Below are 24052 nucleotides of genomic sequence, written 5' to 3' on the forward strand. Positions count from 1 at the left end.
AGCCATTTCTCTTAATGCCAGGTTTAAAACATGGTGGATTTGATTCACATGACTCTTTGAGTTATGCCACTGACTAGCCAATTGGTGGCATGTACTCTCTTGAAATCACATTTTTGAATAGTCTCAGATCACTTGGAACCCTGGCCAGGTACTACCACATAATGGAAACCCCTAAAAACTGAGTCGAACTGTTCCGAGCTGATCCGACTAGGTACTAGTGGCAAAGGGCTATTAAGCAATGCCCAAAGTGTGCCAAAAAAATATCCTCCACACCATTACACCACCATCTGAACCATTGATAAAAGGCAAGCTGGATCCCTGTTTTCATGTTGTTTTGAGAGTCACCAGACTCTGTTTTTCTGTTGTCAAATTTTGGTGATTCTTTGAATTTCATCCTCAGTTTCCTGTTTTTAGCTGATAGGAGTGGCACATGATGTGGTCTTCTGCTGCTAAAGCCAATCTTCTTTGAGATTTGACATGTTGTGCATTAAGAGATGCTCTTTTGCATACCTTCGTTGCAGAAGACATATCTGAATGTCAGTTACTTGAGTTGTTTCTGTTGCCTTTCTTATAGCCTATAAGCAGTGTGGTGATCCGCCTCTATCATCAACAATACATTTTCACCAAGACAACTGCTGCTCAATGGATAGTTTGTTTCTGAGATTATTCTTGACAAACCCTGGAGATGGTTGTTTGGGAATACCCCAGTAGATTTCAGTAGGTTTCTGAAAGACTTGAACTGAACAACCATGCCACATTCAGCGTTGCTTAAACACCTTTCTTTCCCATTCTAATACTCAGTTTGAACTTCAGTGGCATGTCTAGATGCAGTCCATGTGACTGGCTGATTAGTTATTCATATTAACAATCATTGAAACAGGTGTACCTAATGAGGTGGCCAGTGAGTCTATTTTTGATCACTGTGTTCTACTTCTTTCCTGTATCAGCTGCAGTCTTTAGCTGAGCTCGTATCTGTGTTAATGAGGAAGTTGTTTGAAACACTGGAGATTTGGCTAAACTTTAACTACAGCATAGCCGCACAGTATTTAATGAACACCCTCAGCTCACCCTCCAGTCACACGTGACTCAGTTAGTCACTCGCTGGCATCAAAACGGCGCTTGGATCATGTACAGTCATGGTGTTGGAATTGTAGTGCGTGTGTGTGTTCATATACTCTTGAACCTTTGATGTTATCAGGGTTTTAGTAGGAAGTGGAGCTGCCATGCTGGTCCTGGAGGAGAGATCAGACTTGAGGAGTGCTGTTTCCAGTCTTTTTCTCCTCCCCCTCCTCTCACTGGTAATGATTAACACCAGCAGGATGGAGGAAGAGGGTGAGAAAATAGAGAGCGGAAGGGAAGGAGAAGAAGGCATCAGACTGTCTCTTGACGTCAGCATATTATTGCTTTATTCATTCTTGATGTGTGGTTTCGCAGACAGTTTAATACCTGCTGTGCGGAAGCTGTGCGCTGACGAATCATTTCAGATCCTCCTGTTAATGTCTTTCACCAGCTTATTGGTATTAATTATGTTTGTTCCCTTTTGAGGACTGAACCTGCATTGACCCCACACACCTCAGTCCGTCCTTGAACTTGTGTAGTAGCTGCCTTTAAAAGACTGGGATTTTATAATTGTGATAAAATGCTTTCAAGTTGATGAAAATCTGGAACCAGCTGGGATGAAGGCTGTAAAGGGAGTAAGAGGGCTTTGTCCCCGGCTGGAGGTGGGGAGTGCATTTACACATCACTACCTTTTTCCTTGTTTTTGCCCATTCCCTCTTCTCTCTTATTCCTGATCCTGCTCCAGTAGCTGCCTGAGATCAGATCTCTTGTCGCCTGCAGACCTGTAAAAGCTTGTGTTTTACATCTCTACCCCCATCTTATTGTGTAGTAAACACAGACAGCAGGTAACGTCTATCCTGGCGCTAACATGAAATTATGAGTGGAGTGCTGACTGCTTCCATGGGGATAACTGCTCAGCAGTTCTTATGTTTTTTTTAAATTTAACAGGTACAACACCATGCAGTGTTAAAGAGTAAAATCCTGCATTTTAGCCAAATTGTTCATTTAAGCAGGTAGAAAAATCTAAACAACCATCCAACACCTACATCCCTTTAATGACTAATTTTCCAAATGTGATGTGCCTGAATGGGACCACACAGTCCCCTCTAGTGGTGACACTTGTGCAAATAACGGGACAGTCTTTTGTCTAACAAATTCATTTAAAGGAAGTGGGAAAAGGCCGTCCTATACCATGTGTATAGTGCTTTGCCCCTGAGTCGTTTCCCCTCTCTCCTCTCTTACATTGTGACTAATCCTGTAAGGACATTTTCCAGTTTACTTTTTTGTGCTAATTGGTTTGTTTTTAATTTGTCACCCATTTAAAAAAATCTTATCTTTGCATCTATCTGTTTCTGCCTACTTTTTAGGGTAACTCCCCCTTTACCCCTAACTAGATGGGGCTCATAAAACTACAAAAAAACAAAAACAAAGCTGGTGTTCAGCAATGGCAAAATATTTTTGCTTTTCAGGGATTTTTAGTGTTGCAATGATGAACAACAGATGATGAACCTGTGTGCCGGGGCAGCTATGGGGTGGCAGTCATATCGAGTGATCTAGATGGATGTTTTAAGCCTCCTTGAGATGTCTGGAGATGTTTGAGCTTTAAGAGAGGCGTGGAAACTCATCTATGTATATGAAAGAGGGTGCAAAAAAAAACAAGAGCTTTGTAGCCAAAAATGCAAAAGAATAATTGTTTTATGCTATTTATATTGTTTTCATAATCATTAGAAGCCCAAATCGTCTGTCCATCCTTCCAGGGTTACAGGAGAGCTGGAAGCAAGAAGCAGAGTTACTCTCTGGACAGGTTCCCAGTACATTAAAGGCCAAATTAGCATCATACATGAGATGAAGGTTTGATCAGTGAGGTCTAGCATTGTCAGAAGTTATATTTGTTCTTGACTGAGCTTCCCTGCTTTTCCATAAAGGGACTGCAGTGGTGGACAGTGAGCCCTAAACCACAGCGGTCACGGTCCAAGAACAGCCACTATCAGCTGTGCCATTTTGTTTGAGTGTGCAGCTGTCTCGCTCAGTCCATGGCAGGCTTTCTCGCTCTTGTTTTTGCTCTTTCTCACACCCACAGTCATGCTGTACAGATGAATGCACACACAAATGTGACAGACTGTGACTCACAGTGTTTAAAAAGAAAAAAGAAAAAAAAAAGTGCTCTCTCACCTCTTTTCTCCCCATCATAAGTCTGACATTCTCCAGAGTTTTTGTTTGACGACATAAGCGAGAGCGGGGGACAGATTGGAGGAGTAGAGTGTTTAACAAATCTTTATGAGTAATGACTAGTGCTGATACAATCACTTATCATTTGATTAGCCAGTTATTAAATAAAAATGTCAAACTTTTCTCCTTTCACACTCTCAAATCTTTCAGGGTTTCTTACATTTCAATTGAGTATTACTGTATTTTAGATTACTGGCCAGACAAAATGTCATCTTGAACCTTGGGGAGTTTATGATAGACATTTTTTGTTCTGCATTGTGATATTTAAAGGACTGAAAAGTTTGTACAAACAGTAATCAGCAGATTATGTAATAATAACAATACATTTTCTTCAGCAGCCTTAGTAACAATATTTGATGTCTGTGAAGTGGATCATAATATTGTATCCATGTTGCAGAGAATGGATCTATGCATGTACTGATATTCAGATTTGAAACGCTAGTCATTCAGATTTGTTGACTAAGGAGGCCATTTGTATGTTTGTGGAAATTAACAAGAGGTATATAATGACATATAATAAGCAATAAATAGTGTCTGCACTCGGTTTGCACCCACAACTTTTTTTCCTCTCTGCTTATGAAACTTGTTTCTTAAACAATACAGAACAGTGCAGAACAGTGTACTGTGCTGGTTATGGATTGATATAGATAAGATTACATTGCATGTTTTCAGCATCACTGTCTGTACAAAGTAGCAACGTAATGATTCTCTACATCAAATCATACATTGTTTTCCAGATATATTTAGTATCCAGATGGATGAGTTATAGTTTTATGAAGGGGGCAGATGTCGTGTAGGCTGTAGACATGCTTTCTAATACTGTAAGTTTAGGCATTTTAACATGTGAGTCTATGGTGATTGGCTCACATTTGGAATCACCCTCATATGGCCTTTAGAAGTACTACAGCTTTTGGCTTATCATTTTCTTTATTCGCTTTTAACTCCAGAGGTTCTCGGCTGTATAAAATATGGGCCCAACTTCTGGGTCTGAAATTTGAAGGCATCTGAGAAGTACCTTAGACCTGCATTCTTTTTGATGACCACCAGGGGGCGATAGCTATAATTGCAAAAAGAACTTGAAAGCTTCACTTCTCTAAATATGTTCCTGATATTTTATGGTGTAAATTTTTATTCTAAGCATCAGAGATGATTATCCAGGACATACTCATTGACTATCAAAGACATTAACTACTGAGAGTGCAGTACAGTCAGCTCTGCCCTTTGTTGGTCGCAGCCACTTTCAAAAGATGAGGATAGTAGATATGGAGATGCCAGTCTTGGGGTTTCAGTATAGGACTTCAGAAACCAATGTATGATGGTCACATCACACCCCTAAAAGTGATATGCTGTAGCTGTATTTGTTTTTATTTATTTGGCCTTGGTCTAAATAGTTAATACTGAAATTAATCTAGTTGAATGACTTTTATTGGCTGTGAATGCGTCTAATAGAAAATGTTAGAGTGGCAGGAAAGTCAAATATTGACTCTGTGGTTGGTATTGATCCAGTATGTCTGATTGTTTCAAGTTAAATAATATACTTGTTTTTCTTTCCTGCAGGGACATCATGATCACACATTTTGAACCGTCCATCTCGTACGAAGGCTTGTATGGGGAGGTGAAGGACATGTGCTCCATGGACAACGACCAGCTCTTCACGATGAAGTGGATTGATGAGGAAGGTACGTTTCTAATCAGACTGCTGCCTCCACCTTAAGGTGAACAGCCATCAAAGCTGGGGCTTTTTCACAAATTAACTTATGGAAAAACAACCATTATAGAAATATGATTTAGGAGCCACGGGTTGAATTTGGCAGCATATGATGAGCGCAGGCTCACATCAGCACATATGTCATTACCACTGCATTCCATTACCATTGCATACGTCTTGTCAGTCCAGATGTATGCAGGCTGATTCAGTCCTTTGTCAGCGGGTTATTTGGCAGAAGTCATTGTGTCATAGGAAAGATGGAGATGGAACCATCAGATCATTCCACTCAGGAGAAGGTCGGCCTGCTCAAACTCATTAGACTCAGATCAGCTCCCACTGATAGCCACCCACGTAAAGTCGCTGGAGTCATTAGTCTGTGCGAGGCAGAAAAGCTGCTTGATGTTGTTACTACGTACTCTGTGCTTGCTGTCTCTCCTCCTGCCCCAAAGTGCACACCATGAACTCAGGTCATCGTCGCTATAATTACAGAATAGACCTGGAGTTTGTCTGTATGTCTGCCTGCTGCTGATGTGTGTTTTTAAAAATACTCCACTTCGGACACTCAGTTTTCCTATAAACAAAATATAGTACTGAATTAGTTTAAGTCTTTAATCCATAAAAACGACATCTAACAACCTTCCCTTGTACCCTTAATTTCAAAACTCAGTGAATTACTTTCAGAAAGTTTAATATGGCCATGGCACTTTATACTCAATGGTTACGATAGTCTTTTTCACCATTGTACGTGAAAAACTTGCGATACATCGTGTATATTGGATATATCACCCAGACCTACCTGAAATATGATAAAAATGTCTCAGTTCAGAAAAGAACGCCAAGGGTTGCTCCTAGTGGGCTTCAGAAGTTAAGGTGACTTCTGTATGTAGGTGGCTTTTCTTGTAAACACAAAAATGGCTTCTTAACAATTACACTTAAACCAGTAGGCTGATCTTGAGATAAAGAGTTGAGAGCCAGCAACCTGAATAAATCATTTTGGGCTTTGGGAAATTGTGTTTATAACAAATGACTCATTTGTCAATCCAGTGAAGCAGTAATGAAAATATTTTAATTGCAGCCATAAATATCAAGGGCGCTCCTTACATACACTGTACAAGACATGCTTGAATAAGCTTAAACAATTAAATCTTTCAATATCACAAAGCATTTTAATACGTCACCTTTTTGTCCATGAACTTGAAAAGCAGAAAATTCTTCACTATGTTTTAAAGCCCAGATTAGTTGAAATTTTCAGGAAACATGATAAACCTGATGAACCCATTAAAAAAACAACAACCCCATAATAAACCTGATAAACAAAGCGTAACTTCTGTCCTCTTCCTGAAACCAAAACTTTGTCTGTACTGATTAAACCAGACTGTCACGTTTACCTTTGACACAATAGTTGCTGCAGTCCACCCACTAATTCAACATCCACCTCCAGCAGTTTGTATCATTTTAAATTTGCACAATGTGTCATAGTTTCCATTCCTGTGCTATTTATACTATCAGCATTTAAAAAAAAAAAAAAAAAATTTTTTATGGTGATCGGTCGGGTCGAGCGGTAAGAGCAGAATTGAGCGTCGCCTTGCCCAGCCTCCTCACGAGTGACCCTGGACTTTTCCTGTAAATGATGAGGAAGTAATTAGATCTGTGTTTGAGTGGCATTTTAATTATTGATCACTGCACAAATAGGCATGTACAATTAAAAATAAAAATGTTCGAAATGGCATCATCGACGTCTGCTCACACCCACACACTTTCAGTGTTTACTTAAAAGTTCATGTGTTGCGTTTTGTATCACACCTACGATTAGAGTGAATTTTTTTGTATTTTAAATGTCAAACTGCCCCGCTGTTTCGTTCACCTTTAACTCTTACAGCCTTTTGCACCGTTTACTGGAAATACAGTTTACCTACCTCTTAATTGTCCTTTGCAGCTGCTTCCCTTGTTGTTCTATGTAAAAAAATTAGCATCCACTTTGTGGATTTTCCTACGGCCACATCTTAAATGCCGTGGTTTCCTTTTTATATTTCTAAGCAGGCTTTAATATTTGCATCTAGAAAATGAAATGCTGATATTTTTGAAAGAACAAAGGAGAGGGGGCGTTCAGACACACCTATTAACTAATTAAATTCCAGTAACAATTTTGGCTTCCACTAATTATTAAAACAAGATCATTGTGATGAGACAAATGTGCTAATTTTTGCCCCTTCATAAACATTTTTGTCTCTTAATAAAACACCAGATTTACTCCCTGCCAGACTATAGCAGGGTTATTTTGTAAAATTAGAAAAAGAAATCCACTTAAATGTGCAAAATCTACAAAAACCTTTTTGATGGCTTGGGAGATTGAGATTGGCTTTATGTGTCTGTGTGTTTCTAATCTCTATTGCTAGTATCTATTCTAGAAACATAGGAAAAAAAGGTGTACATTATGTACTCTACACCATAATTTTTATTTTTCTTTCTTTCTAAAGAGGAAGCTCATTGAAACTTAATAAATGTTGTTTTTCTTTCTGCAAGTAGTTTTACTGCAAAGGAAGTAAAAATATTCTATTGTCCTCCCACGTGTGATTACTCCCAGTAACTTTGGTTTCTTGTGTTCATGTAAATGTGGTGAATGACATCTGGTCTCTCCTCCGCTGCTAGGTGACCCCTGCACTGTATCGTCGCAACTGGAACTGGAGGAAGCTCTGCGTCTCTATGAACTCAACAAAGACTCGGAGCTCATTATCCATGGTGAGCCTTTCTGCTTTTCACAAGTCCTTTTTTTCTCTTTTTTCGGCTACATCTACACTTTCAGCGCGTGTTCCTGTATGCTGCTGTTAGAAATATGTTAATTCAGACCAGTTCTGTAATAACTCTAAGAAAAGCCTGTTATTGTTGACTCTTTGCTTTCCCAGTGGTCTACTCACCTCCCTGTTGGGCTTTTTTATAACAAGCCAAACTGGCAGCATTACTGTTTGTTCCATTTCTGGTCATTAAGCTACAGTAGAACAGCCCTCAGGCCTGGATCGTGGCTGACAGCCAGTACCAACACAGACTGCCACAGTTTGACTTATTAGTAGTTAATGTCCTCCTTCATAATCAGGCTCTCCTGCTTTTACAGAGTGAAAAGCGTCAGTCCTTAATGTTGTTTTTAGTTTATAATTACAAGCACTTTAGGCACAAGACAACAGAATTAGAACAGAATTACCTTTTTTTATTGTGAGCCTGTGTTCACTGCAATAATAGATCCTAATATATTTAGATTTTTTTCTTGTCAGAATGAAAAACATTTCCTTGCTTTACTCACTTATCTGCAAGCAATATCATTTTTTTTTCCTTTTTAGCATTTCAGAGTTTTTAACGATTTAGATATAAAAACATCAAAATAGACCATGGGACGTGAAAGACACTGACAAAGTGATTTTGCACAATAAGTTACTGTGTAATATTCGTTTGCCAAAGATCTAGTACACACTATCCGGTCCATATCAAGTTATGTTGTCTTTGGATATGAATTCACAGAAACCTCCCACGTTTTTACAAAAAAGCCTTGCAAACATCTTCTGACAAGCAGCAGTGTTCATTATTTGTTAATTTTCAGTGTTGGAGTTTGAGATTCTTTCCTATTTTCGAGCTGGGTGGGGTGATCTTCGAAGAGCCAGCCACCCACCACATCGGCCGATGTGATCTATTTGCTGATAGATTGGCATTTGTAACAACCAGTAAAAGGAAAATTAAAGTAAAAGGTAAAAATGAGACAGAAGAAACGGCCGTCAACCATGTTATGAGTATTGATGTTGTGTAGTTTGCGATCTCCACCTTCCCTGTTGGAAACAACCAGCATGCAAGCAGAGTTGGGTGGAGCGTAAATGAGTAATCGATGACTTGTTGTGATAATAAAATAACATTAATTTTAAAGTGTATGATCCTATTTTCTATTTTAAGGACTTTTAAATAACAACACGTAACAAATGTTAGAAAAATCTGTTTAGTGCATCTCTGAGGAAAAAATCTATGTGTCTGCAATAAAAATCCCATATCAAACAGGCTGTAGTCATGGCTACAACACATTTCTATGAGAACTATTATTTTTTGCAGCACATAATAAAGAAAAAGAAATCATATAGTTTGTCCAGCAGAGCATGCCTGACTGCAGACAGTGTTTGACAGTAAAGTGATAATGTTAATTAAATTTACTAGTGCAACTGCAATGCTTAAAACCAACATAACAAAAAGTAAACCTAAACATCTGTCCGGTGGCTTGTAGTTTTCTTTCTTTCTTTCTTTTCTTTTTGCTTTTTATGCATCAGTAATCATGTACATTTCTGCTTATGTCTGATCACAGATGGCTAAATAATGCATACAACAAAAAGGCATCCAAACATATGTTTAATGTGCCGCTGAACTGTGAAACAGCATTACTTCTGCTGCTGACGACTGTTTATGGGCCCCGCAGCTAGTTTACCGTCTAAGCTTAATCTGTTTGACATAGACACAACCTCATGAGTCCAGGCTGAGGGGCGATGGTTGTATATGTGGGTAGATTTGATTGGCAGGCTGTGTGTGTTTCAGTATAAAACCTGGGGCTGTGGATAATGTAAAGATTTAATATAATCAGAGGTGGCGGGTCAAGAGTGCAGCAGATTCAAGTGTGATGACTGAAAGAGGATGAGTGAGACATGAAGGGGGATGTTTAGGAGAGGAACTGAGGGCTTCGTGAGGGGCCACCAGGTCTGCTTGTTAACGAGCTCTTTGGCTGTAGCCCACGCCTCGTCTCTGACTCACGCTGCCCCCAGTCTAACTCGAGCGGTCTCTGCTGTCGACTTTGATAAAAATTGTCTTTTCCCAGTTTGTGTAGTATCATACACAAATACACATCATACACACCTGAAAAGAAGTTTTCCTTTTGCTACAGGTTCACCGTGACAATGATAGAAATGTCTGACTTTAAGACTGTCTAAAGTTAGTCATCCTTTTTCTTTCCAGTGTTCCCCTGTATACCAGAGAAACCTGGCATGCCTTGTCCGGGAGAAGACAGTGAGTTGAACCTTTTCTTTCTTTATTTTTACCTCATTTTTAGCAGCTGAACAATCCTGCATTTAACTTGTATTTCAAATCTATCACACACCAAGGAAACCTTAAAACGGCACAGTGGTGTAATGGAGACTGTTCAATGTCTGGGTCCAAGTAAGGACGCTTAACGAGTCTGTGCAGAGAAACAGAAGTTTGTAAAAGCATAGAAACGAAGTACAGTTGCAGAAAATAAATTATCATTTGAATATGATGTGTGCACAAATTGTCTCCTGAGGACAGGAAGTCATGTTTGAGTAACCTCGGTGTACAGTGAAAGGCCTGTAGGTTTATCCAAGTGAAAATACAGCACAACAGTTACATAACTGAAAATTAAAAGCAATACATGCGTGCAGGAGATGGGATGTCCTTACTGTATGAAGATACTTTCAGCCAAAGCAGAATGATCCCTGTGGTGGTTTGATTTAGATTTTATACCGGATGCCATAACCCTCCGATATATACAAGCTTGGGCTCAGCACAAGGAGAAAGCTTATGACCTCTAAGGCTGGGTTTGTGTCTCCTTCCAGTCTGCTTTGCATGTAAGGCAAATGGGTTAACTGCTACACCACAGAGCCACTCTGTTTTTCTATAATTTAGAAAAACATCCACCTCCATTACAAACAATGTGATTCAATGGCTGCCTATGAAGCTGTGAGACAGTGTCAGGCTCACACTACATGATATTTTTGTCTGTTACCATGGTCACTGTGTGAGATTAGGTGATTATACACTCATAAAATCCTTCCTTTTCATCACCAAGAGACATGACAGACTACATGTTCCTCTCATAGGTGTAGTCCTACCGCAGAACGTGCCATAATGAGGCTCTGCCACTTTTTTCCAGAGTGAAGAAGTGGAATAATCACACTGAATAATGTGGTTCAAATTCACTGAAGTTTATTTCATGCAGGAGAGCCAGTAAAGACACATTGATGGTTAAAAGTCATAAGAGATGCCAATTGATTCACAGCTTTGACTTGACATGCAAGAAATGAATTCAATGTTTTTACCTTTTTAAAAATCAAAGAGAGAGTATCGAACCACATTTATAAACTTTAACTCAAACAGTTTTAGCACTTTTCAACAAACAAGATTACACAGAAAATCCACAAAACGTTGCAGAAAGTGTTGTGATGGTGGTGTTTCAAATATGGTTGTGAATTTAGAAAGTTTACATTTTTGTCCGATCACACGTGTGAAGCTGGATGCTTTTTTTTCTCCCCTCCCTCCACAGAGTCGATATATCGCCGTGGAGCTCGACGCTGGAGAAAGCTTTACTATGCCAGCGGTCACGCCTTTCAGGCCAAACGCTTCAACAGGGTGAGACGTAATGAATTGTGTAGTTCTCTGCACTGCTATGCGTATTTTTAAGTGTTTTTTTTTTTGTTTTTGATCATCTAACGTGCTTTAATTCAACAGCAGTTCACCAGTAACAATCGAAATACATACTGTTTAGAGGAGCTTTCATGTGGTTGCTGGTAGGTAGCATAACAACAGCAGTGACTCCAGACATGCTTGCAAACGTATGGGACGGGTTGGACTATCATATGGACGTGTGCCGAGTGTCCAGAGGGGGGCACATTGAGCACAACCATGTATTTTAAAATTACTGCAATCTTCCATGTAATTGTGTCATTCTTTTTGATACATCCTTTATTTCCCTTCTGTTTTGTACATTAGTGTCTAAATATTGCAGTGGCTTAATGGAAGTTTTAAACCTCAGTGATTTTAAAGTAGTAAGGGGGTTGATTCTAGACGAGCAGACTCGTTCATGTTTCAGAAGTCATTGTTGTCTCTGTGCCACTCTTTGGATTATTCTGTGTACTTGATTATGATAATGATTTTTGCTCCTCTCGCCCACCCGAGCAGCGAGCCCACTGCGCCATCTGTACAGACCGAATCTGGGGTCTGGGAAGACAAGGCTACAAATGCATCAACTGCAAGCTGCTGGTTCACAAGAAGTGCCATAAACTGGCGACAGTAGAGTGCGGCAGACCGATGATCCATGTGAGATCTGTTACCATCAATTAATCAAATACACACTGAACGTTTGTCTCTGTGCTGATTGTACTTTAATGATGGATGTTATTCTGTAGGATCCAATGATGCCCAGCACACAGCCGAGTCAGCTAGACCCACATGAACAACCAGGTAACACACACATTTAAATCATTTAAAGTTTTAAAGCACAGTTTTCTCTGTTAATTTACATAATATAGTCTGTGAAATTAGCCTCAGAGGCTCAGTTATGTAAGACGGCTCCACAGTGCGTTCGTGCGTTATCACCGATGACTGACGGCATCACCGCTGGGCATTGGGCAGGTTAAGTTGGGTTATGTTAGGTTGCGCCTGTTAGAGTAGCACTATCCACCCAACTCGGTTATGAGTGGAGATGCAATATGAAACTATAAATGTTATAATGTGATCATGTTAATTTAATGCATCAATGGTAGGGCTCTGCAATTAACCGAAATTTAATTTCGGCTCCAGCTGCGACTTGCAGTAATTTTGAAAATAAGACTGCTGAGATAAAACAATTTTTCTTTAGATTTTTTTTTTTTTTTTTAAAGCAGTACCACCCCCAACCACCCGAACACACACATGCACGAACATGCACCCACGCACAGGCTGTATTAGCTCAGGTAGAGACTAGGTTTGAAGCACACTACCAAACAGTAAATGCCTGTTGTTTCAGAATTTGAGGTATGTGATAAATAATCTTAACACTCACTAGATTTAAAGTAATTATTATTTTTACCACAGTTCAGTGGTCCCGTAAGAGCACCTTGTATTCCAGTGGGTGCAGCAACACACCCTAAGACAGCACTTGTAATCCACCAGAAGCACTGCAGGGCATTTCAGAAGCATCCCAAAAATGTCTTTCCGCTCTGCGTCATGAAAGATGTACACAGAGTCAGTTTTGGATTAAGCCTGTGTGCAAATTAGCACGAGGGGAAGTCAGTTTGGTTTTGTTTTTAAAATAAAAGACCTCATGCAGACTAAGACCTGATTTAGAGTTCTGTGTAGTCTTTGTTGAGCCTACGATGTAGCCTTAGTAAGTGACCGGCGTCGTCGGCATTTACACATACTGGTGTATTACATGTTATTTATCGTGTGGGTGTGTCCCCAGTGTTTTATATGTGGTGCTAGCCAAATAAAATACTAGGGCTTTCCCTGGATCCCCACTCTTTGTGGTAGTCAGGTTTTTCCGGGGGAAAATACATTCATTTAATTCTTTGTACATTCTCTTACATCAATCCTGATAGTTTCAGCAGTCTTCCTCTAGGAATTTGCTGAGTTTTGTGAGTCTTTATATTGATGCCATGGTTATTCTTTATACTAGGGTGATGATTTTTTTTTCTTTCATTGATAATTTTAAAAACTGCGGTGAAATGAACAGGAGAAATCAACAATGCTGAGCAGGTCAGTCACAATAGTTGCGGGCTAAGTTGACCCAACGTTACAGAAGGTTAATTTTAATCTTAATTTCCCACTGAAGCATAAATCAAACACGCCACAGACTCGCACCATGTGTAATCCCGGGGATTAGGAACAAAATGTGGAGCTGATTTTGAGTGCCCATTATTTTATTGCCAGTGTTTAGATAACACCGAACTCAGCAAGGAGCTTGACAACCTGGACTACACGTTGATCAGCTGATTTTGGGAGCTTACCAGCAGCTCCAGATTTAGGTGCAGTCGAGTGGTTGAGAACTTTGAAAGAGGTTAGGATCATTGTTTGCTGAGGGGCACCTAAAGCTCAGTTTGCCATTATTGAAGTGCAGATGTCCTTGCTTTACTGATATTGTGGCTTCATTAACATTAAAATAATTTATAAGGTGTAAAGGCATACTTTCCTACTTATGTATTCACAAAATGGTCTGGTTTTGTTGTATTGCTAAACAAGGGTCAATACAAACTGGCTGTTTTCTTTTCGAACCAAGGAGAGAGAAATTGCTCTGGTGCTGCAGAGCTGTGAACAAAGCGTGTGACTGTCTCTCACCTATTTTCTCTCATCTCTCCCATTTTCCTTTTTCCTCTCCTGCCTCCCCCTCGCCTTCTGTCTGTCTGTCACTTCTCTCCTCTCCCCCCCCCCCCCCCCCCCCCCCCCCCCTCTCTTTTGCAGGCCCTCAGAATAAAGACTCCAGAGAAAGCTTGACTTACGATGGAGAAGAAAAAGAGGTGAGAGAGAAATCTTTTCAAACGCTCTTGATACGTGACTCATAATCTGTCAACCTGTCACGCTGACTAGATGGATATATGTATATTTAGAAATTGGTGCTGTTTGGGTGAGGGGGAGAAAGATCATCTGTAATTGGAAGCAGGTTTTCATCTGTGAGGATTTGGGTGATCCTTCTTTCACCTGCTGTGCATGCTGGATGCAGAGAGCGTGGAGACGTAGGCACCCGTGTAGTGATGTTGGTATTGATTTCCTTTGGTAGAGCTAATAAAGTAACCTTTTATCACAGCTCTTAACACCAGAGGCTGATTAATGGCCAGGGATGCAGTTTGGAGGTTGGTGGGGAGGATTGTTGGATGAGGCAGGAGAGCTGGAAATGGATAAAGACTGAATTGAGTTGGACGCCGATAGACTGAGATAAAAGAGGGCAGGTCGAATGATGTTATCTTCAGCTCCATGTGTGACTCTGGGGATGGGGTTGTCACGTGAAGGGATGTTAGATAGATAGGTAGTCGAAACGGGTTACTACAGGATAGATTACAAGAGAGCAGAGAAGGCGGGCGAGGAAACGTGGGAGTCATGTTTACAGAGAAGGAGGACTATAATACAGCCAGGGCCTGATCTAATGGTAGCAGCATGATGGTATTAAATCGAGACAAGAAAGTCATTACTAAGATTTATTGCCTAAAAGTGGTGCTGGGAGCTTTTTTAATATCATTTACAAAATCACCCAAAGGAAATCACACTCGTGCTCAAACCAACTCATCAGCTCTGTCAATAGTTCAGTGGAAAAAAATTATCTTGAGAAAGTCAGAGCCAAAACGATGCGTGATTAATCGGCTCAGAGTTGAATTCATTATGTTTTTGCTACGATAGTATTTTGTGCTTGGTCCCATCACTGGGGTTCCTTACCTTTTTATTTTTTACATTGCACCTCGTAGGCACGGAGTAGCAGAGACACAGGGAAATCGACTTCCAGTCTGGGCCTGGCCGACTTTGACCTGCTGCGGGTGATCGGCAGAGGTAGCTACGCCAAGGTGCTGCTGGTACAGCTGAAAAAGACTGAGCGCATCTATGCCATGAAGGTCGTCAAGAAGGAGCTGGTCAACGATGACGAGGTAAATCAGAAGAGGTGTAAAGACTGCTGATGCCTGACATGCTTACCAGACATAAAATCACCTTTAATAAAGGAAAAGAAAGAAATCAAAGAAATCTGGATGAAATCTGATGAAATTTTTGTACTTGTGTATCAAGGGCGATCTATTATATTCTTTTTAAGATCCATATTTTTATTCTTTGGAGTCGCTAGAATAGCTTTGTATGATTCAGTTCAAAATATTTGGTTTATGCTATACGAGACTCCCTCAGATCATCCTTTGTCTCAAATTAACAGAACTGTACCGTAAATATGAGAAAAGGTGGGCAGAGTAAAATGGAGATGGCCCGTCAGAATCTAGTAATAGATCCATGTCCTGATCTAGACCGCAATCCACCTGTTGGTGAACTAGGATTTAGAGCATCTGAAGCCTGAGCTTTTGGCTCACACGATCTACTTACACATACGGTGAGCATGAGTTCATAATAAAGGCTTCTTAAAGTGTGTAGTTTCCACCAAAATGGGTGATTTTTGTTGTCCTACGCAGTGGTTTGAAACACATTTTTACACAACATCATGGAAAATGATTATTTGAACCAGTGTTTTTGCTCCTTTCTGTGTAGGCGTATGTAAAGAGGAGGCAGTAAGGCCGTTTTAACAGCTGCCGCTAATGATCTTTTGTTTTAGTTGCTCATTATTTTTTGTCTTTGGTTAACTGTTTACACAGTAAAATGTTTGAAAAACAAGAAATTGACAGCAAAGTTTCTTAATTTACTAAAGTGGGACCTTCAGTTTGTTTGTTTTGACTGTTCAGAAGTCCAAGATCCAGAGTGTTTCAGTTTTTAATGCTCACATGGAAGGATTTTCAAGCACAAAGTGGCTTTTTGTTCTTAATGGCCTTGAATGCCAGTAATTATCGAAATAGGTGCAATTATTTTTAGTCAAAACATCATTAATAGTTGACTAATCACTTGAGATTTTAATGTTCTCTTACTGACTCTTTAATAGATAATCAACTGACTCGATATTTTACTGTTTTTGATTTATTCAGACCAGCAAACTCCAGAGGTCTAAAGCTGTATATCTGCGAGGATGGTGCCACTGTCACTAAAGTCCATACAGTGTGACAAGACGCCAGGACTCGCTCTGTGAGGTTAATTAATAATTAAGCAATCAGTCTCCTGTCAGTCTAATTAATATGACTAGAACAATCAATGGGAGCTGTTATTGCTAACACGCTGATTGGTGTCATGTGATCCAGCATCGCTCTTATGTATCCCTTAATACTCAGAGTTAGAAAGACTGGCGGCTTTGAAGAGATCTGTCAGCCTAAGAACGTGCAGATAAACCATCACGTCATGGAAAATTGATCTCCGTGAACACATGTAGCAGCACAGCCGGTGGCAGCGGGAGTAGTTAGCCTTGATTAGGCGCACTTAGCGTGATTGACAGATTGACAAGTGCTTCTTGATCAATGGCAAAGTGTTGTGCCGTCCCTGCCCTGTCAGCGTGAGCAGCATCCGTGTCCAGACATATTATCATCCAGCTACCGATAGAGGCCAGCCCCCGCTTCTACTGGCTCAGCCGTTTTCCCCCACCGCTGTCCACCTTACACACAAGTAACTCTCAGGCTTTGTAGGATGGTCGATGGAGCCCTGTGCTTATTCAGCTTTTAGTTAGCTCAAGGGCACTATGTCACAAACATCCCTTGATTGACATTTGGGTGTTTCTTTGTGTGTTTTTGTTCCAGGACATCGACTGGGTTCAAACAGAAAAGCATGTCTTCGAGCAGGCCTCTAATCATCCCTTCCTGGTCGGCCTTCACTCCTGTTTCCAGACAGAAAGCAGGTGAGCTTTGCTATTGCATGAGTCGTGATTATTATTATTATTATTAATTTATTTATTTCACTAGGCTTTGGAAAAATCCTCTGTATATAAGAGCTACACCAATTTACAGGTCTAAGGAGGGACTGCTGCCTGAATCAGGTTATTCTGGTCATTTATTCAGATTTTTAAGTTACAGTTTTTCTTTCTTCTGATTATCAAACAAAATGATTGAGAAAGCAGTCAGTGGGATATAAATCCAGAGCATACCATACCTTAAATTTTACCGTCCCAAATGAAATGAATCTAAAGACCCAGATTTCTTGCTACAGTTACATATTTCTAAATTTTCTAAATAAAGCTTCACAAATGCATTGCATGGCTTCTCGCAGAATTGCACTGTGCTTGTGGCAGTATTGGAGTCAGGGTGCAAAAAGAGGGACACCACACTTTCTTAAATACATTAATAAATATCATTAAATATCCCCATAAGAGTTGGACAATCAGCTGTCTTTCAACTGAGTTCCTCATCACCACGACAAACATGGTGAACCAGCCGTAATGGACGGCTGCAGGTTCTAGTTTTCTGCAGGACTTCTGTCACCAGCAGCATTACACCACGATGGCGTTAGAATTTCTGAAGATTAGGCTTTTTGGGGATTGGTATGAACATAACCTGATCAATTTAGGGATGCACAAGAGGGAAGGGCTGGGGCTACCTGGTTGGCTGAAGGGGATTGTTCACTAGTAAATAATTTGCACCCTTGTTAATACACCTGGACAACACCCACCCTAGAAAAGTAAAGTTACAGTCAGTGAGTAACTATGTTGGAGTAAATACATAAATGCATCCCTGTGCCTGCATACGTTTCCTCCTGCAGCCCAAAGACAAGCATGTTAGGTGAACTGGTGATTCTACAGTGGCTGCAGGATGTGAGCTAGCTCAAAGTGCTGTGTGAATGAGTGATTGGTCCTGGGGTTCAAGACTTGGCTTGTCTTCTACAAGTATAAAGTTGGTGGTTCCTACTAGAGATGGCACGATACCACTTTTTTATGTCCGATACCGATACCATAAATTTGGATATCTGCCTATACCGATATGAATCCATTATAGTGTTTTGTTTTAATCAATAAAACTGTTTTTTTAATATCTTGCTGCATTTTGTATAAGTTCATACTCAAGTTTTAAAAAAACAAAAACACTAAAGCTATTCTGTTATACCTGTATGTAAAAAATACACTGCACCCAAAATATTTCATAATTCAGCAATACTGATCAATCTAAAAAACTTAAACCTACTCCATCCTCCTTATTTTGGTATTTTAAAAAGTACTTAGCGTAAATACTAAGCAACCTAACTAATAGGGTTCCAACTCCCAGCAACAAAAAAAAAAAAAAAGGAAACCACCCCTCACGCTCCACCTTATGATGCTTAATCGATGTAATCAACCTTAATTTGATGCAATGTGGAAAAAAATGCACAGAAATCAATTATTTTTCAAGAAATATTAAATGGATTCAACATCTTTCTTCAACAGAATTGCAGACTGCACAGATGGTGCCTTCCCAAAGGAAAAAGTACTATAGCTTACTAGGGTATATATATTAGACTTAATAGTTACTATATACAGTAATGGACTTCTATTCATTTTACATCAAATTAAAACTTTGGGTGCAAGATTCAGATAATTATTTATTAAAAGCTGGACATTTTAAATGAGAATAAGAAAGAAAAGTATTTCTTTGTGCCCCCCTTTTCCCTGTTAATGCCCTATCAGCCCCCCTGGCTAAACTTTGCTAGATCCGCCCCTGCACAGTTACCAGCTGTCAGCTACGTAGAAAACGATCGTGGTGTACAAAGTAATATTAAATAAATTCTAACAACAGCTGATCAAGCTTAAACGTGCTGCTGTTGTTTATCCGCTGGTTTCCTCTTTCTGGTGCAAAGTGGGCGATAAACAAACAAGAGAGACAGAGTCGCGACAGAAAAGCCGATCAGCTGATCATTAAGCAGTTTCATGATTGAAGTAGCAGCAGGGGAGAGAGAGAATAAGAGGCAGTCGCTCCATATATCGGTTGTTAAGCTTAATGCTGGAATGCTTTACAAACATTCAGAGATGAACTTACACACTTGCTTTACTTCTCTCTGGGATAACTTTCTTGGAGATGAAATGCCGGGTTGGTAGCGAGGCTACAAATGCTGAACCAGACCGCCGACAGGTCTCGCACGCCACAGCCACTCTATCACGTGATGCATACTGCTCCGACTGCTAAGGTTATGAGCCGAGTTATGCCATGTGCTTTCATGATATTTAATGGATCGGATTACATTTTTATTTCTCTCCGATATCCGATCCAGTAATTTAGGCCAGTATCGGACCGATACGATACGTAATATCGGATCGGTCCATCTCTAGTTCCTGCCCACTCGAAAGCATCTTTAGGCAAGGTACCAAACCCCAGATGAGGTCATCAAAACACCATTGTACAACAACACAGTTAAATATGCCGCTCCTGTGGTTGAGGTATTATTACCGTATTTTCACGACCATAAGGTGCACTGTGCTAAAAGGCGCAGTCTCAGTTATGTGTGCCCTTACTGTATTTAACACACACATAAGGCGCACTGGACCATAGGGCGCATACAAGTACCGTATGCGTATTTAAAAATAAAGCGGGAGCAAACCTGAATTCGGTACCTTACTCACATTTCTATTGCCGGTAATCGTCATCATCAACAACACACAAGCATACAAGTGTGCATATTTAAAAATAAAGCAGGAGCAAAACTGAGTTTGGTACTCACATTTTTATTACCAATAATCGTCATCATCAACAACACACAAGCATACAAGTGTGCGTATTTAAAAATAAAGCAGGAGCAAAACTGAGTTTGGTACTCACATTTTTATCATCAATCAAACCCATCGAAGTCCTCATCCTCTGTGTCTGAATTGAACAGCTGCGCTAAATCTCCATCAAACATGCCAGGTTCACTGTCTTCACCGTCAGAGTCACTTTCCGTGCCGTGCGGCTCCTCGGAAACGATGCCGGCTTTTGCGAAAGCTCGAACAACAGTGCCAGCAGACATGTTAGCCCAAGCATCTACAATCCATTGGCAAATTGTGGCGTAACTCGCCCGGCGCCGCCTTCCACTCTTAGTGAAACTGTGGTCTCCACCGGTCATCCATCGCTCCCAGGCCGCTCGCAGCCTTACTTTGAACGGGCGGTTCACACCGATGTCCAGCGGTTGGAGTTCCTTTGTCAGGCCTCCCGGAATGACAGCAAGCTCACAGTTCATTTGCTTCACAAGTTTTTTCACATCGGCTGTGAGATGGGCACGCATAGAGTCACAGATCAACAGCGATGGTGATGCGTGGAAAAAACCACCTGGTCTCCTTACATACACCTCCCTCAGCCAGTCTTTCATCATTTCCTCATCCATCCAGCCCTTTTCCTTTGCCTTAATGATGATTTCTGCTGGAAACTTCTCTTTAGGCAAAGTCTTTCGCTTAAAAATCACCATAGGCGGCAGTTTCTGTCCATTAGCATGGCAGCCAAGCACAACAGTAAAAGAAGACTTTTCATACCCCGTTGTGCGTATCGCTACCGTGCTGGTCCCCTTCTTCTCCACAGTGTGACTCACCGGGATGTCAAAAGTGAGCGGGACCTCGTCCATGTTTGTGATGTGGCTGGGCTGGATGTTTTTGTCGCCAATGTGTTTGCTGCAGTAGGAGCGGAAGATGGCCAGCTTATAATCCGCTGGAAGTTGCTGCGCTACCGTAGTCCTGGTCCGGATGGAAAAATGGCACCGTTTCATAAAACGAAAGCACCAAGACGGACCTCCTTGGAAATGTTCAATGTTCATCTCTTCAGCTAGTGAAACTGCTTTTAGCCGAATGGTGACCGTCGAAACGCTTCTCCCGCTCGCTCTTTGCTCGATGATCCACCGCTCGAGTCTTTCCTCCAACTCGGGCCACCTCGCCTTATGTCCGCGGAAACTCAGCTGCGTTTTCTTGACCTGCCGGAGCTTGTTTTCCAGCTTCCTCCATTTGCGAACCATCGATTCGTTAATCTTAAATTCTCTCGCCGCTGCTCGATTTCCATGTTCCTCCGCGTAGCTGATGGCCTTCAGTTTAAACTGTGCTTCGTAAGCGTGTCTCTTTGCCATTTTCAGGGTTGTTAAAACAACGATGTCCTGCATAATGCACATACCTGTTCTTTTATACAGGTATGTGCGATTGTCCCGGTATATACGATCAACGCCCACACTTCACCCTTTAACGTTCTCATGGTGTTCTCTACTACGTCCTCCTTACAACACATAGGGCGCACCGCGCTATAGGGCGCGCCGCACTTTTTGAAGAAAATCTAAGACTTTTAAGTGCGCCTTATGGTCGTGAAAATACGGTACTTCTATGTAAACAAAACACTTGTTTTTAGGTCATTGAAGCGTGTTCATGGTTAAGGTTATAGGAAAATCCCTGTCGCGGTAAAACATGTTTTGTGACAGTAAACGTAACTAAAATGACAAAGTTTGGTTTTAGAAGCTAACACATAAACAGTCCCTTGTGTTTCATTATACTTTAATCCCAAAGCAGCGAAGAGAGCACAAAGAACACAAGCAACACAAAATTATTAAGTGCATTTTTATTAGGTCATGTGTAAGGCCTGGGTTAGACTTCTGCAGGGAATCTATGTGGGACCTACAGTTTCGGCATGAGTGGCAAACGTCATTGCCGACATTTACGTTTGTGCTCCTCTGTTCTGTGTTAAATAGCTTGTGGTCGTGTCCTGGTGTTATATGTGCGGTTACACCCACGATGTAAACAAATAAAATGCTGGGACTTTTTCCCTTCTGGGTCGCCGCTCTTTGTTGTGGACAGATTTTGTCACTCGAGTTTTTTTTCAGTTCTTTGTAGATTCTCCTTTGATTCCCTTACATTCCAGTAGTTTCATCTGTCTCCCACCAGGAATTTGCTGACATTTGTGAGCCTTTATATCAATGCTATAATTATTACTCCTTATATTGAGGTGTCGATCAATATTCACTCACTGATAAATTAAAAAACAGCGGCGAAAAAGGTATCGCGGGTCGGGTTACGGTGTAGTTATGAAATGTTGGTGGATGTATATGTTTGAAGTATAAATCAGTCAGGCTGCTAAGTTATAGTAAAATCAGTTAATTTTGGTCATTGTTGGAATCTCTTATTCACTAACTTCAAATTTAAATACAGGGTTATATGGTAGGGATTTTGGCCCTACCATATAACCCAACTGTCTGGTGGTGCAGGTAGGAGCTAAAAGAGCCTCAGGCAGCAGCAGACTCATGGGAGACTCGTGCAAACCTGCAGGTGGACTGTGAGGCCCTGAATTTTGACTGTCATCAATATTTCTCAAGTTCCTCTGAGAGAGCGCCTTGAGGCAACTTTTGTTGTGATTTGGCGCTATATAAATAAAATTTAATTGAATTGAGAGGCAGATTTAATAGGTCTTAGTGATCGAAGGCTTGCTCTCCGTCATAACATTTTGAGCTGAACTGAAGAGCAAGTTTGAGATTTGAGTGAGGGGCAAAAGTACGCAGCTGTAAAGGAGAGATGTGTTCTTTTTTTGTGCACGAGAACTTCATAAAAGCAAGAAAAGTAATCGCTTAGTGGAAAAATGTTTTGTTATGTTTTTATCGCCTTTGGAAGTAAAAATTTAATTGAAGCTGTAGTAAATATCCACCCCAGGCTGACTGTGTTACATGCAAGTTTTATACAGTGAGTGTAATAAAATCAGTAAAGCACATTAGCAGGAAAAAAAAATGAGAGCGCTCATCCAGCCACCCTGACAGATGTCTTATGGATGATTGAAAGATGACTAATTCTGTATTTAAGAGAAATTAACTTCTGTTTCTTGCTGCAGACTCTTCTTTGTTATTGAATATGTGAATGGTGGAGATCTCATGTTCCACATGCAGAGGCAAAGGAAACTCCCAGAAGAACATGCCAGGTACAGTCTGGCCGTTTGCTTCACGTGTGATTAAAGGGACAGATGCGTTTTTAATTTCTTTATGCAGCTGGAGCTGAATTTAAAAACACAGTAATTTCCCTCTTTGGGTTTCAGATTCTACTCAGCAGAAATCAGTCTGGCGCTCAACTACCTCCACGAGCGGGGAATCATCTACAGAGACCTGAAACTGGACAATGTGCTGCTGGATTCTGAGGGTCACATCAAGCTTACAGACTACGGCATGTGCAAGGTGTGGTTTACGGATTAATGTGGTTTGTAATGATACCGCAGTGCACTTTGGATAAAAGCACCTGTACAGCTGCAGACGTGTCGGTTTACAGCCCTCTGAGATGATCTCACAGCTGATGATCTTTCTTTCTTTTTTTTTCTTCTTTCAGGAGGGCTTGAGACCTGGCGATACGACGAGCACTTTCTGCGGTACCCCCAATTACATCGCCCCCGAAATACTCAGAGGAGAGGATTACGGTGAGGATTACGACATGGAAGCACTTACCAGAAATGCTATCTAATTCTGCAGTTAGAAAGTGTGTGAGGCAAAACTGGGTTTATCTGCACTAACACACTCAAGCTACATTATATATAAACAATTCAACAACTGTAGACAAACGTAGGAACACATTTTCTTTGGATACATATTAGTTTTTTTAATTTAGGATATATGTAATTTATTTAAATGGTGCCCGACATACAGCAGTGATCTTAGTGCACAAAGGAAAACTGTCACCACTGTCGCCAATACCCCACAATACACAAGCCAGGTATCTTACACTGTCACCATAAACCAGGGCTACTAGTGGGTAGTGATTGGTAGAAGAGTTTTTTGCAACCCCTGGGTTATTTATTTCTTGGTTTAAAAAAAACAAACAAAACAAAAACACCT

General features: G+C 40.7%; 1 protein-coding gene across 1 annotated transcript in view; it reads left to right on the top strand.

The window, feature by feature from the left end:
* The window catches only part of prkci (protein kinase C, iota), a 45379-nt gene that overhangs the window by 9204 nt on the left and 12123 nt on the right, over positions 1-24052 (top strand). Inside the window, exons 2-13 of the mRNA XM_004555347.5 lie at positions 4846-4967; positions 7646-7735; positions 9971-10021; positions 11292-11377; positions 11927-12064; positions 12154-12208; positions 14183-14238; positions 15178-15354; positions 17083-17180; positions 23065-23151; positions 23266-23401; positions 23550-23637. Of these exons, the coding sequence (XP_004555404.1) occupies positions 4846-4967; positions 7646-7735; positions 9971-10021; positions 11292-11377; positions 11927-12064; positions 12154-12208; positions 14183-14238; positions 15178-15354; positions 17083-17180; positions 23065-23151; positions 23266-23401; positions 23550-23637 (1184 nt within the window). The remainder of the gene's footprint in view (positions 1-4845; positions 4968-7645; positions 7736-9970; positions 10022-11291; positions 11378-11926; positions 12065-12153; positions 12209-14182; positions 14239-15177; positions 15355-17082; positions 17181-23064; positions 23152-23265; positions 23402-23549; positions 23638-24052) is intronic.

Source organism: Maylandia zebra, linkage group LG18, assembly GCF_041146795.1.
Source record: "Maylandia zebra isolate NMK-2024a linkage group LG18, Mzebra_GT3a, whole genome shotgun sequence".
Lineage (NCBI taxonomy): Eukaryota > Metazoa > Chordata > Actinopteri > Cichliformes > Cichlidae > Maylandia > Maylandia zebra.